General features: G+C 48.1%; 1 protein-coding gene across 2 annotated transcripts in view; it reads right to left on the bottom strand.

The window, feature by feature from the left end:
* Window positions 1-1,059: 1,059 nt before the first annotated feature.
* The window catches only part of LOC311178575 (dual specificity protein phosphatase 13B), a gene marked incomplete at both ends in the record, with an annotated part of 28,321 nt that continues 15,612 nt past the window's right edge, over window positions 1,060-13,768 (bottom strand). The window contains 4 exons of one of the 2 annotated variants that reach the window (XM_084245264.1): window positions 1,060-1,262; window positions 1,931-2,151; window positions 4,512-4,685; window positions 5,853-6,205. In XM_084245264.1, coding sequence (XP_084101390.1) covers window positions 1,060-1,262; window positions 1,931-2,151; window positions 4,512-4,685; window positions 5,853-6,205 — 951 coding nt within the window. Of the gene's footprint in view, window positions 1,263-1,930; window positions 2,152-4,511; window positions 4,686-5,852; window positions 6,206-13,768 lie in introns of those variants that run through there. The other variant, XM_084245265.1, reaches the window with a different exon arrangement.

Here is a 13,768-nt window from a genome sequence, read left to right as displayed (position 1 = left end):
GAGGGTACCGTGGTTTTGAGCTCAGGAGAGAATGGGGCTACTCTGGAGTCATCAGCTTAAAGGTGACTGGAGGCTGTGGATTGGAGCAAGGTGAGAAGGATCACCTCCTCAAGGAGGATCACCTTGAGGATCACACTGAGGAGAGAGGAGGCAGAGGCCAGAACCTGAGAAACTTTGACATTTGAGGGTCAGCTGGAGGAGGCAAAGGATAAAGAGGAGCAGCCGGAGAGATAGAAGGAACCAGCCCATTAAAGCTTATACTACCTTGTACCATCTACAGGTGGGGAACCTGCAGACTTTTTATGGTGTTTATCTTATTAGGGCATAAGAACTAAGAAGCTCAGAACTGAATGTTTTGCTCCATCGTATAACTATCCTTCACCTAGATTTCTGGCACTGTTCACCTTTGTTGTCTAGGTGCCTGTATTTTTAGTCAGTCCTTTTGTAAGCAGAGTGTAAATGAAAAGATTGGATTCAGGAGATGCTGTTTATGCATGCACAGTGAGCCTTGGTAGTCAGGTGTGGACAGGATGGACTTGGAGATGATGGTGGGGCATCGAATTTTGGTCTTTATACAGACTATCTAGCTCCTGGGTGACTGTTAAATGATGAGAAGATGAGGAAAAGATCAGCTAATTCTCTCCCAGTCTTCTCTCTCGCATCCAAGCAGATATCACTAATGGGCCTGGCCTCCACCTTCATGAAGCCTTGACATGAACTCACCCTCCTTCCCTATGCAGAATCCGAGATGGCAGGCCTTCTCAAATTTGTGGCCATTCTGGGAGTAAGCCTCTACCCCACAAACCACCAGAGGATCTCCGGTCTTTATTATGATCAACTTTTATTATAGAGACAGACTGAACTCTTTTGCATAAAGAATCTCTGGACTGGGTCAGGGAAATCCACCCGCTAAAGGTCACTACCCAGCTGTCCCTGCCTCTGCCTCAGCTATGTGCCCATGCGCTAGCTACATCTCAAGGTTACTGGAAACAGCAGATACTACTGTCCCCTGGGCCAGACAAGTTATGTCAGACCATGCTGGCTGGGATGCCCACCAGGTCACAGCCGCCCTGTCTCCTGCCCCAATCGGTTGTCCAGAACCTGGAGCTGCCGGAGGAAGCCCGCGTTGGGGCAGATATCGCGATGGGCCTGCACTGTCTGGATGGCCTCCACCAGTGTCATGTTCTCGTAGATCATGAGGAAGGCCAGGACAACCGTGGCGGAGCGGCTCACGCCCATAGCGCAGTGTACCAGCACTCGGCCTGCAGGGAGACCCAACCCAGTATCAGCCACCTGCCCTCACGCTGCCCACCCCTTTGGCCATCCTCCAGCCCTATCACATCATCCTGGAATACTGACACTGTCTTCATTGTCAGATGGGGCATCTGAGGCCCAGAGAGGAAAAGGGACTGGCTCAAGATAAAACTGCAACTTATTAGCAGAGCTAAGGTTAGCAACTGGGATTTCCTTTCCTTGATAGAATGTGCTTCTTCTGGCATACTTTGCAATATTGATGGGGGTTGGGGTATAGTACATCTGGAGTCCTCTAGGTTTGTGGCAGAGGATATTGACTACCTTCCTCTCAGCCTCCCCACAATTCCACCCTCTCTCCTGCCCCTGCAGCCCTGTGCCAAGCCTCCTTTCTAGAGGAGCCTAGCAAAAGTTAGGTCTTGTACCTTCTCTCCAATACTTGGCCTCTGACTGAGGGATATGGTTACACTTGCAGGCACACTGGACCTTAGCAATATCTGTTTTTGTTGTTTTTCAGGGTGTTCCCGAAGGGTGTGCTCATTACATGGTAGTAACTATTTGCCCCGTGGAGGGGGAGGGTTGTAGAAGGATGTGTAGCTCTGGACACCCATCCGTGCTACTGAAAAAATGGGTAGGCCCAGATCTTGCCCCATCACCTCCACCCCCAACCCTGGCTCACCATGGGGAACACTCAGGGCAGTTCGGATGTATCTAGCAACAGGCAGAAAGTAGACACTAAGATCAAAGAAGGGGTTGTCATCGGCCTCGATGCCATAGTACTCCAAGGCCATTCCACGATAGAACTTGGCACCTGTGTCCACCTGAAACTTGCCCGCAGCGACATTCACCACATGGGTGATGGCCAGCTGCGTCAGCTTATTCTTGTCTTGGGCTGCATACCTGGAGGGAGAGCACAGGGGCAATTGAGGGGTGGGGAAAGATCTCGCTGGGTCAGCTGTGGCTAAACTAGAACTGGCCCCTTCCCTCCTCTGCCATTCCCCTCTAAGGAGAGAGAGTGGAATCTGTGAACTGGCCTGGGGGGAAAGGGATCCTCTAGTAGAACGTCAGGATCCCTTTTCACTCAGGCTCACATTTCTGGAGGGCAACTTAGCCACGTGCATAAAAAGCCTTAAATATGGGGCCTCCTTGTTGGCTCAAGGGGTTAAGATGCAGCCTATGAAACTATCCGCAGCCACTGCAGCATGAGTTCGATCCCTGGCCAGCGAGCTACCCACATGGCTCAGCAGACCTCTCCTGACTTGCCCGCTGCTCCCCTCAGCAGTATACTTCAGTCAGTCTGCCTGTTCTGTTTTCCACTCTGTCTCTGGTGAATCCTCTCACCCTCCCATGCCTCTTATCTGTACCCCCATTCTTGTATAAAAATAAATAAATCTTTAAAAAAAAAAACCTTCCATTAAAAAAATGTTTTAAAATTATGTAGTGTGAATATTTTAAAAGCTCTCTAAAATAAATTATGAAGGGGGATTATGAAGAGAACATTTTTGTAAAAAAAAGTATTATGGGGCCTCCCCGGTGGCGCAGCGGTTGAGCGCTGGGTTGCGAAGCTGCCCGCAGCCTCTGCAGCGCCGGTTCGATCCCCGGCTGCTCCCTGGCCACGGGAGGAGGGTCCCACATGGCGCGCAGACCTCTCCTGCCGCCCGCTGCTCCCCTCAGCAGTGTCCTTTGGTCCTTCTGCCTGCTCTGCTCCCCGCTCTGGCTCTGGTGAATTCTCTCACCCTCCCACACTTCTGACTGTACCCAGTGCTTGTACAAATAAATAAATAAATAATAAATCTTAAAAAAAAAAAAAAGTTAAATTTCTTAAAAAAAAAAAGGTATTATGAAAAAGCATATTTCTGTATAGTTCAACATACATTTTTTAAAAGGTCTCACTGGTTGTGTGTAGTGAGGCATTTTTCCTACTGTTAATAACATACTGACTCATATTTTCTAAATTGTAAGGAAATGTTCTAAACTTTATATATATTAATCCATATTTTCTAATTTTTTAAGAAAACTTATAGGCAAAATGATTTGCAGTCCTAATCTCTCTGTATATAGAGAGTGACAGAACACATATACTATAAAGTTCCTATGATCACTATCCATAATAGGCAAAAAGTGTGAACACTCAAATTTCTATAATACAACGGAATAGGTGGACTATGATATACTCCTACCATAGAAAAGTATAGAGCAATGAAAAATAAATAAATGGCATCTGCACATGATAACATGGGTGAATCTTACAAATTTGAGCAAACGATACCAGGCACAAAATATGAGTCCATTCATAAGGAACTTTAAAAGACAGGCAGGGCCTCCCTGGTGGCGCAGGGGTTAAAGACAGAGCTGTGAAGCTCTCACCAACCGCTGCAGCATGGGTTCCATCCCCAGCCGTCCAGGGAGCAACCCACATGGCACAGCAGACCTCTCCTGACTCACCCTCTGCTCCCCTCAGCAGTGTATTTCAGTCAGTCTGCCTGTTCTGCTCCCCACTCTGTCTCTGGTGAATCCTCTCATCCCCTCCCCCCGCACCTCTGGCCTGTACCCCAGTTCTTGTATGCATAAATCCATCAATCAATCTTTAAAAAAATAAAATAAAAAATAAAAGACAGGCATTGTTAGGTACATAGGTAGTGAAATTGTAAAGACATTGTTAGGTACATAGGTAGTGAAATTGTAAAGAAAAGCAAGGAAATAATTCAACTCTAAGTAGTTATCTACCAGAAAAAAAGGATGATATGAGAAGGGTACACGGGGAGTTTGGGGGGCACAAGTAATGTCCTATTTCTTGACCTGGGCGATGCAACTATTCATAAATGCTCCTTGTACTTTTCTCGTGTGTGTTCTATCTCTGCAATTAAGAGAAAGATAGGGGCCTCCTTAGTGGCTAGGGGTTAAGTCTCAGCACTATCAGCTCTATGGCCTGAGTTCAATCCTTGGCCAGGGGGCAACCCACTTGGCACAGCAGACCTCTTCTGCCCTACCCGCTGCTCCCCTCAGCAGTCTATTTCAGTAGATTTGCCTGTTCTGCTCCCCACTCTGTCTCTGGTGAATCCTCTCACCCCCCTTCAGCTCTGGCCTACACCTCAGTTCTTCTATATAAAAATAAATAAATAAAAATTTTTAAAATGAAAAATATGGAAAGATAAAAGGTAGGGGGGCAAAGAGAATGCCATCTCTGCCCTAGAAGGCTCTGGAGCCTCCCCCTTTTACTCCTTCCACTCCCCTCCCGCCATCCCAGAGATTTTTCTTACGCATCTCCCAGGAAGAGGTTGGGCCAGACTTCATTGATATGGCTCAGTGTAGCAGCCCGGCGAACCCATAGTAAGCGCTGCAGCGAGGCCAGTGTGGGTGGCTGGTAGGGGGACGTCCGGACCACCCCGTGGATCTTGGGCCTCCGAAGGTCCTGCTTCTGCAGTGAGTCCATCCTAGAACAGAGTGAACACCAAGGTGGCTGGGGCAAGCTCCCCACAGGTGGTCCAGCTGGCAGGCAGGCCCAGGCATGGAACAGTGCCCAGCTGCCATTGGGATGCTTGGGAAGGGCCTCAGCTATTTCAGGTGAAGTTAGTAACCAGCTCAACTGGGACTGAGGCCTAGATAGACCTTTACCCCAGGGAACAAGGGACTCAACTCCTTGTCACTGCGATAGAGCTGGGACACCTTCTTTCCTGCCCTCTTGTTGGAAGCTTCGGCCAAGGGGCCCTTAGAGTTCCCTGTTGTGGGAACTAGTCAGTGCAAAACCCACCCCTTAAGTCATTGGGACTTTGTAGGGATGGAGATCTCTGATGGCTGTGTCCCTCCAAGGGCACTTTGGAAGGCCCCACAACCTGGGCAGTTCATCTTGAGCTCTCTCCTCTGCTGTTACTTCTTCAGGGGGCCCCAGCTCCTCCCAATTTCTGGTGTTTGGAGGGCAGTCCCTTTCTGCGGTAAGGGGATGGGATGTTCACTGACATGTGCTAGCATTCCCATACCACTTAAAGCTAATGTGTCTCTTGGACTGGTGCCTCACTCAGGCGGGGTCTCTGTTTTACACAGGAGGAAGTTCAGAGAAATTTTTTTTTTTTTTAATTTTTTTTAAATAGAGGCATGTTTTTATTTATTTATTTGTTTGTTTGTTTGTTTTGTTTATACATGCACTGGGTACAGTCAGAAGCGCGGGAGGGTGAGAGAATTCACCAGAGCCAGAGCGGGGAGCAGAGCAGGCAGAAGGACTGAAGTGCACTGCTGAGGGGAGCAGCGGGCGGCAGGAGAGGTCTGCGCGCCATGTGGGACCCTCCTCTGGTGGCCGGGGAGCAGCCGGGGATCGAACCGGCACGGCAGAGGCCGCAGGCAGCTTCGCAACCCAGCGCTCAACCGCTGCGCCACCGGGGAGGCCCGTTCAGAGAAATTTTTAAAGTAACTTTCAAAACCAAATGGCTGATAAGTAGCAAGTCTGGGGTTTTAATCCAGCCTGTGCACCTTCACTTCTGTCCCCTTTCCAGTTACAGCCTTAGAGTTATCATTAGAGACACCAGAGAGAGGTCACTAAACCTTCCATGAGGGAGTTTGGGGGTGGTATTGCTGTGAGCCCTAGCCCCTGGGAATTTCTTCCTTACCCCCATTTCTCAGGCCAGTGCTTCAGGTCAGGCTTCACCCTGGTGAGCTGTGTTGTGTCAGGAGTCAGCTGGGTGAGGGATTCCGAGACCCTGCAGAGCTGTGATGGCAGTGGCACCAGAACCTGGGGCTGGTGCTGTGTTGGGAAGGAGTACTTCTCTTGGCTAACTGTCCCTGGCCCCCTCAACCAGTAACTAGGGAAGGTACAAACTGGGAAGATTGTCTTATTTCTTTGATGGGTAGCGCCAGCACCAGAAAGAGGCATAGGCACCCAGGAGGCCACGGGCTTGGCCAAGCCCACCCAGTGGGCAGTTGGTGGGCAGGGCGGGAGTGAAGACCCAGTTTTCCCCTTCATTCCCCACCTTGACCTCTCAGGGCAGGCTATGGCCTGCCACCTACCTAGGGCATTGTCTGGGACTGGGAGTAGGGGAGTGGGTGTAGGGACGGGACTCAGCATATGAGTGGAATAAGGCTGAGGTGGGTTCCACTTAGAATGCAAATGTTGTGAAGCGGCCAGAATTCCATTTCCTCCCCTTGGGGTCCATGGGGGTGGGGCTGAGAGTGCACCTAGGCCACTGTGGACTGGAGCACAGTCCTTTCAACCCCCAGGTCCACTCTGTCATCATTTTGGAATAAAGATTCTTGGGCCTGGGACTCCCCATGAAGACGGAAGGCCACCTGCAGTGTGGGAAGGGAATTTTAGAGGGAGGGAGGAGAGCCAGACAAGGTCTTACTCTGTGACCTGGACCTAGTCTTAGCTCCGTCTACCCCAATTTCTTTTTCATGTTTAAGATCCTGGCTTTGCCAGACTTTCAGCATTCTCTGTGAGTCTGAGCCGAGAATGACTGGAGTGACTGGGTATGCTGTAACTGCAGGGTGGGAAACTGTGGTGTGTCAGGGTGGGGGAAGCCCCCGGGCACCAGGGTTATCCAACAGCCCCACTTGTCTGGAACCACCAGCTGGGTCAGCCTGAGCCTCAGGCAGGACCAGATGGGACTTTGGGAAGCTTGGCATGGGGTAAGGCTGCCGCCCAGTGGCTGATAGGTGCCTCGCAGCCCAGCTGTACCTATAAGCCAACAACCAAGCTCAAGTTGAGACAAAAACTGGGCCCTCCTCCTCACCCCTCAGCTTCTTACGAGCATAGCCATAATGCCAGATCTGGAGAATGGGATCTTTTCCTTGAACTTAGGGGTTCTGTTTGTCAGATCCCATGTAGAGTCCCACTTCTAATGATGAGTACCCTCAACTGTCTGCTTTATCCCACTCACTGCCCAGTGAGTGACTCATCCAAGACATACCCAAGGACTGGAGTCAGTGACTGTAGTAGCTCCCCAGATTTTTAGCCTCCACCAAGAGATGACTACCAAGAACCCTGCCGACATCTCCTTGCCACATCTCCTAGCCACTGGCAGGTGACGCATGGGTGCAACATCCAGTAAGGACAGATTGAGGCCTGGCCCTTTTCCCTACTCACTCTATCTCGCCCTTATTTTGCTCCTTCCTGCATCTCCCTCATAAGCCGAACAGCTGCCTCTGTGGACAGTGGTTTTCGTGTTCCTGTGTTGTTGTAAACTTGTGTTTACAAGTTCTACCTTGTAAAATTGTAAACTGGTGTTTACCTGTTTTCTACCTTAGTATCTCTTTTCCTCTCTGTGATGCTCACCCCTGTTACCTCTGTCTCCCACCCTCCCACAGGTGCTCCTGCTCCCACACGCCCTCCCAGCATAGCACCCTGCAAACTGGCAGGCTCAGGCCAAGGCACAGACCCCTCCATGGCAGGGGTCAGTTGTGTGCCATCCACCTCCTCAGCTGCAGCTCCAGGAGATAATCCCCCTGGCCTTCTCTCCTATCCACTCTCTCTGCCTCTTCCCCTCAGGGAGACCAAATGGGATTATGGTCATAGGACATATGGGGCTGGAGACCTCAAGGCAAGGTAAATGAGGTGCCCGAGGAGGGAATTCTCAGAGAGGGTGCCAGGCATGCTGCCAGTGAGGAGCTGCCAGAGCACTCAGCATGCAGACCTTGGAGGAGGTCTGGTACTTGTATCTGTGTGTTTTGCTGGGCCGGTTTCGTAAGCAGGCTGCTGTGAGAATGCCATGAAATAATAAGGTACCTCCCACAAGTCTGTCTCATCATAGATGCCCAAGAAATGGTGCATCCTATTATTGTTATCACTATTATTATTATGCTTACCCTTCCAAGCCATGGTCTGGGTAGAGAGTAACTTCCCCAAAGGACATTGAGGCTTAGTTTCTATCTGTTTCCTGATGTTTCTTTCTCTGTCCAGAAATTATTATATTCACCAGTTGCTAAGGATGTACTATGTAAAAGAGAGGGCTAAGTAATTACATTTTCTTACTAATCTGCCACACTACCCTTGTCTGATAATATAATCATCCACATTTTACAGACAAGAAAGTGATTAAGAGATTAAGCAATGTCCACAAGGTCACACAGCCCATCAGCATGGGTGCTAGGATTAAAGCCCAGATCTTCCTGACTTGACTTTGATTTGTGCCTCTTTGTCTGACCCAAACTTTTCCCAATTCAATCCCCCAACAATACACATAGGCACAGGTGTGTGTTACCCAGCATGTTCTATGGCCTTCCTGAAATAGAGGTGCTTACCCACCTTGGGGGTATCTGGTCCAGACTGTGGTCTTTTCTCTCCGGTACTTTGTGCTGTCTGCTTCCAGCCGCCTGACTCTGTACAATTGACGCTGTTTCTATTTTTTGATTTGAGTTTAATTATAAAGCATGATGTGCTGCTCCCTTTTCCTGGCCTCCCCCAGCCACTCCCAGCTCACCCACTGGTTCCATGGCATGGTCAGAGCCAGCTGCAGCTGGCCTCATGGCCCTGCTGGGAGTAAAAGCAGCTTAACAGGGGTCTAGTTGTGTTATGTCTATTTGCACATTTTGATTCTGGGGCAAGGAGGAAGACAGATTAAGCCATTTAAAAGTTTCCTTGGACTTCTAGGGTCATGTGGAGCATGGCAAAAAGTCAGAGTCTGAAGGATCCTTTTTTTTTTTTGAGATTTATTTTTATTTATGCATACAAGAACCGGGGGGTAAGCCAGAGGTGCTGGGGGTGAGAGAGGATTCACCAGAGACAGGGTGGGGAACAGAACAGGTGGATCTACTGAAATACACTGCTGAGGGGAGCAATGGGAAAGACAGATCAAGTCAGCTGTGCGTGTGGGTCTCCTCGCTGGCTGGGGATCAAATGCAAGGTGCAGTGACTGGTGATAGCACCACCAGAGATGTCCTAGAGCTAGAAAGATCTTCACAGAGAATCCCACACTAGCCCAGTGGGCTTCACCTAGGCAAATACACCCACATGTGACCCAGAGGGATTCTTATGAGAAACCATTACTAGCTCAGTATGCTTCACTTAGGTAAGTGCACACTCAAAACAGCCCATTGGGGCTCCCATGAGGAGCCCACACTAGTACAATGGTGCTCACCTAAGCAAATACACATTGACCCAGCTGAGAGGGGTTCCCATGAGAAAACCACACAGTCCAGGAACTGGGTGTTCGCTTAGGCAAGTATACCCTCATCCAGACATGTAGGATTCCAATGAGGAACCCACACTAGCCCAGTAGGGTTCACCTAGGCAATTGCTCTCTCACAAGCCCAGTGGGTTTTAAATGAGATCCCACAAGAGCCCAGCAATGGGTTCATGTCATAAATATCCCCCAGGCCCAAGTAGGGTTCCCCTAGGCAGGAAACATAGTGGCCCCACAGGGGTTCATCAGGGAATATAAACCCCTGCTGGTCCAAGTGGGGTTCCCCTAGATGAGGGAAAATGAACTGATCCAGGGAGTTCATCTTATGGACCCACACTGGTCCAAGTGGGATACTCCTAGACTAGGGAACCCACACTGCCCCAGTGGGGAAGGGGTTCATACTATGAATTCTGCTGGGAGAAGTGGGGCTCCCCTAGGCAAGAGAATCTACACAGGCCCAAGGGAGCTTCCACTACTTAGGAAACACACTCTGCCAGTAGAGAGTTCAGCAGGGCATAGGAATCCCTCACGGGCACAAGAGGATTCTCCTAGGCAAGGAAACCCACCCTGGAACAATGGGGTGTTCATCAAAGCATACGAACACATGTATCAAGTGGGGTTCCCCTAGGCAAGGCAGGCCCTGTGGGGGTTCATAAAGGCATAGGAAACTAACTGGGGTTGCACGGGGGCTCCCACAGGCAGATGATCCACCCAGAACTGTTAGCTTAGTAAGATGTTTTTTTAATAGTCTGGCTAGCTCTTCCACTTTCCCCTGAGGACTGGGGTCACCAGGCTGTATGTCCTTAGTAACTAATTTATGAAACAGCACTAACACCTTGAGTGATTTGAGAAGGGAATTGTAAAGACAGGGCCAGGCTAAAACGAGGGATGATGGCCTCCCTCATCCCCTCAGTCCCTGGCAGCACAGGGGTTGGAGTCGCTATCACGCTATTGCCAGCCACTGTGACTTGAGTTAGATCCCTGCCCAGGGAGCTGGCCCATGTGGTGCAGCAGACCTCTCCTGTCTCTCCGGCTGCTCCCCTCAGCAGTGTATTTCAGTCGATCTGCCTGTTCTGCTCCCCACTCTGTCTCTGGTGAATCCTCTCACCACCCTGGTAGTCACCTTGGAGGACTCTTTAGATTTGGTAGAAGCCTCCGTCCACCCCATAAAGATGTCTACTGGGACTAACAGGAGCTTACGCCCTTTACGTGGAGGCGTGAAGGAAGTCAAGCTGCCAGTGTTCCCCGGGTAAGCTCCCAGAACTAACGGAGCGAGATGAGGAGTGGGCTCCAGGTGTCCCTCAGTGTGTTGGGTACTTGGGTGTGTGTACACACCCTCAGTACTGTTGGGTGTTTGGGTCCCTTACTGTGTATAATTGCCACTCCCACGGGCAGGCATATAGCCTTGCAGAATATCCTTGCAGAATAGAGTAATTGCAGAATATCCTTGGAATTTTTAATAGGGTTATTTTGGGCTGTTAGTAAGGCTGTCTTCTTCCATGGACAACAGGGAAGGCATAAGAAGAGTCAGTGTACACATTAAGATGACGAAGCCCCTTTCCAAGCTTTAGGGCTCAGGTAAGTGCAGTGAGTTCAGCCTTTTGAGCAGAGGTTCTGCCTCCTGCCTCCTGGCAAGAGTTTAGCTTTGATAACATCAGTTAGGCTTGCTATGGTATAACCTGATTTTCAGACACCATCCTGAATAAAGCTGCTGCCATCTGTGAATCAGGCAGCATTAGAATCAATAAGTGGTATGTCCTGGAGGGCCAGCCTTGCAGCACAGGTGTCACCTAGGACTTCCAGGCAAGTGTATTCTATTGCTGTGGGACTGGGGTCAGGGAGCAAAGTGACAGGATTAAGGGTGTGGCAAGGTTTGATAAGTAAGTTTCAAGAAGGAGGGTTTGAAACTTCATGATTCTATTACCTGACAGCCAGTGGATCACCTTGGTTTCCAGAACCTCCATCACCTGGTGGGGAGTATAGACAGCCAGAGGTTGCCCCAGGTGAGTTTACGGCTTCCTCAACTAAAAGGGCTACTGTTGCCAGACCTTGCAGACAAGGAAGCCAGCCTTGGCTCATGGTATCTTGGGTCTTAGAGAGATAGGCCACTGGCTGTTGTGATGGCTCCAATATTTGAGTTAGAACTCCCCATTAGATGCCTCTCCACTCATGAATATACAGAGAAAGGTTTTCGCAGATTGGGAATAGCTAAGGCAGGGGCAGAGGTGAAGGCTGTTTTAAGTGTCTCCAAAGATTGGGACATTTCTGTGGTCTAATCCAAGGGTTACTTTTTTTTTTTTTTAAGATTTATTTATGCATACAAGAACTGGGGTACAGGCCAGAGGTGTGGAGTGTGAGAGGATTCACGGAAACAGAGCAGGGAACAGAACAGGCAGATTGACTGAAATTCACTGCTGAGGGGAGCAGTGTGTGAGACAGGAGAGGTCTGCTGCACCATGTGGGTCAGCTCCCTGTCTGGGGATAGCTTCATAGTGCTGTGACTTAACCTCCAAGGGTGACTCCTCAGGGCTCTTAAGGGCATCATAGAGGGGTTTAATGATGAGCCCAAATTTGGGATCCAGGTATGACAGTATGCTGCCATTATCAGAAATGTTCAAAGTTGTCTCTTAGTGGCAGGAGGCTCTATGGGTAGGATAAGTTTCTTTCTGTTGGTGCAAAGTTGTTGAAATTGTGGGGTAAGGACAAGTCCTAAGAACTGGACCTGTTGTTTAGAAATTTGAGCCTTTGAAGCAGAGACTGTCTCCACAGAAGGAGGACGCTATTTGAGAGTAGTTGAAGAAGAGCTAAATCTTTTTTTTTTTAAGATATATATTTATGCATACAAGAACTGGGGTGTAGGCAGAAGTGTGGGAGGTGAGAGGATTCACTGGAGACAGAGTGGGGAGCAGAACAGGCGTATTGACTAAAATACACTGCTGAGGGGAGTCAGGAGAGGTCTGCCGTGCCTTGTGGGTCAGCTCCCTGGCTGGAGATCAAACTCATGCTACAGTGGCTGGCAACAGCTTGATAGTGCTGAGACTTTAACCCCTTACCCCCAGGGAGTCCCCTAAGTTGGATTTTTTGAAGGTAAGGAATTCCACTTATATAAAAAAAATTCCACTTATGGAACTGAGGTTAAGTTGAGGTTCAGCTGTCAGTATTGTACTGGATGAGTTCAGCCATAGCTTGGGTAACTGAAAGATATGTTTTTTTCCCTAAAACAACAACAAAAAATTCACATAAATCTAAATTAGGGAAAATTGGTAATCTTACATTTGATTGATCAGAGGAAATTTTATGGAACCTCAGTAGAGCACCTGAAACACCCCATAAAATTTCTCCCTTTTTAGTGGGAAAAACATGAGATGAATTCACCCCTCCCCCCACCCCACCCATCACACCTCTGGCCTCCACCCGTGTTCTTGTATGCATAAATAAATAAAAATAAATCTTCAAAAAAAATACAATTTTCCAACTCCCATTTTACCCAATATAAAAACTCAAACTAAGTTCACCTCTTCTGTGCAACATGTACCCAACACAAATAGCACAAGTAAAAAGAAAAAAAAATACGCAGCTCCAAAGATATACGTTTGTCAATTTAAACTGAAATTCTAAATTAGCTTTCATTAACCAAAAATTATGCCAGATCTCGCTTCCTGGAAGTACTTATACCAATTCCCATTTATTCAGGAACTCAAAATTTAAAGACATTTATATTTCTGTCTATACCAATGTGTAATAACCTCCCAAGGTCAGAAAATTACACAATAAAGGAAGAAAGACGTACATATGACCTCTGAACACAGATAGCTCCCATAGTTTTCATTTAACTCATGTGGAATATCTTATGCAACTGCAATTTTACTCATTTACAAAGACACTCTGCAAAGAGATTAAAAAAAAAGGGGGGGGGAATCCAACATAGGCTCCTATACAAATATCAGAGTTATAAAAATAAAAAAATAAAAAGTCATAATCAAATTCCCAAAACTAGGAATGTTGATAGCCGAGGTTATATGGTTTCAGATGCTGTGCCACATACCTGGACTTTGTAAGGAAAAAAATTAGCTAGAGCAATGACCAACGAAGGCTCATAATCTTGTTCATCATCTCAGGGCTTCCAGTGTCTACTCTCAAGTCAATCCTCGGGTATCTTGCAACAGAAACTTAAAAATATTTAGGTTTTTTTTCCTTCTCTTAAATATCTTAGGCACAGTAATTAGCTGGGTGTAAGTATATGGCATGGTTGGATATTAGTCCTGGACAATGTCATTAATGGCCCTCAAATTCTGAACAAAGTGGTACTGATTTGTGTGGAATTTCTTTTTTTTTTTTTAATTTTTTTTTTTAATAGAGGCATGCTTTATTTATTTGTTTGCTGGTTTTGTTTGCTTGTTTTGTTTATA

The sequence above is a fragment of the Talpa europaea genome (genome assembly GCF_964194135.1).
Source record: "Talpa europaea genome assembly, chromosome: 10".
Classification (NCBI taxonomy): domain Eukaryota; kingdom Metazoa; phylum Chordata; class Mammalia; order Eulipotyphla; family Talpidae; genus Talpa; species Talpa europaea.
The sequence above is the reverse complement of the archived record's forward strand: the minus strand, read 5'-3'. Positions and strand labels throughout refer to the sequence as shown.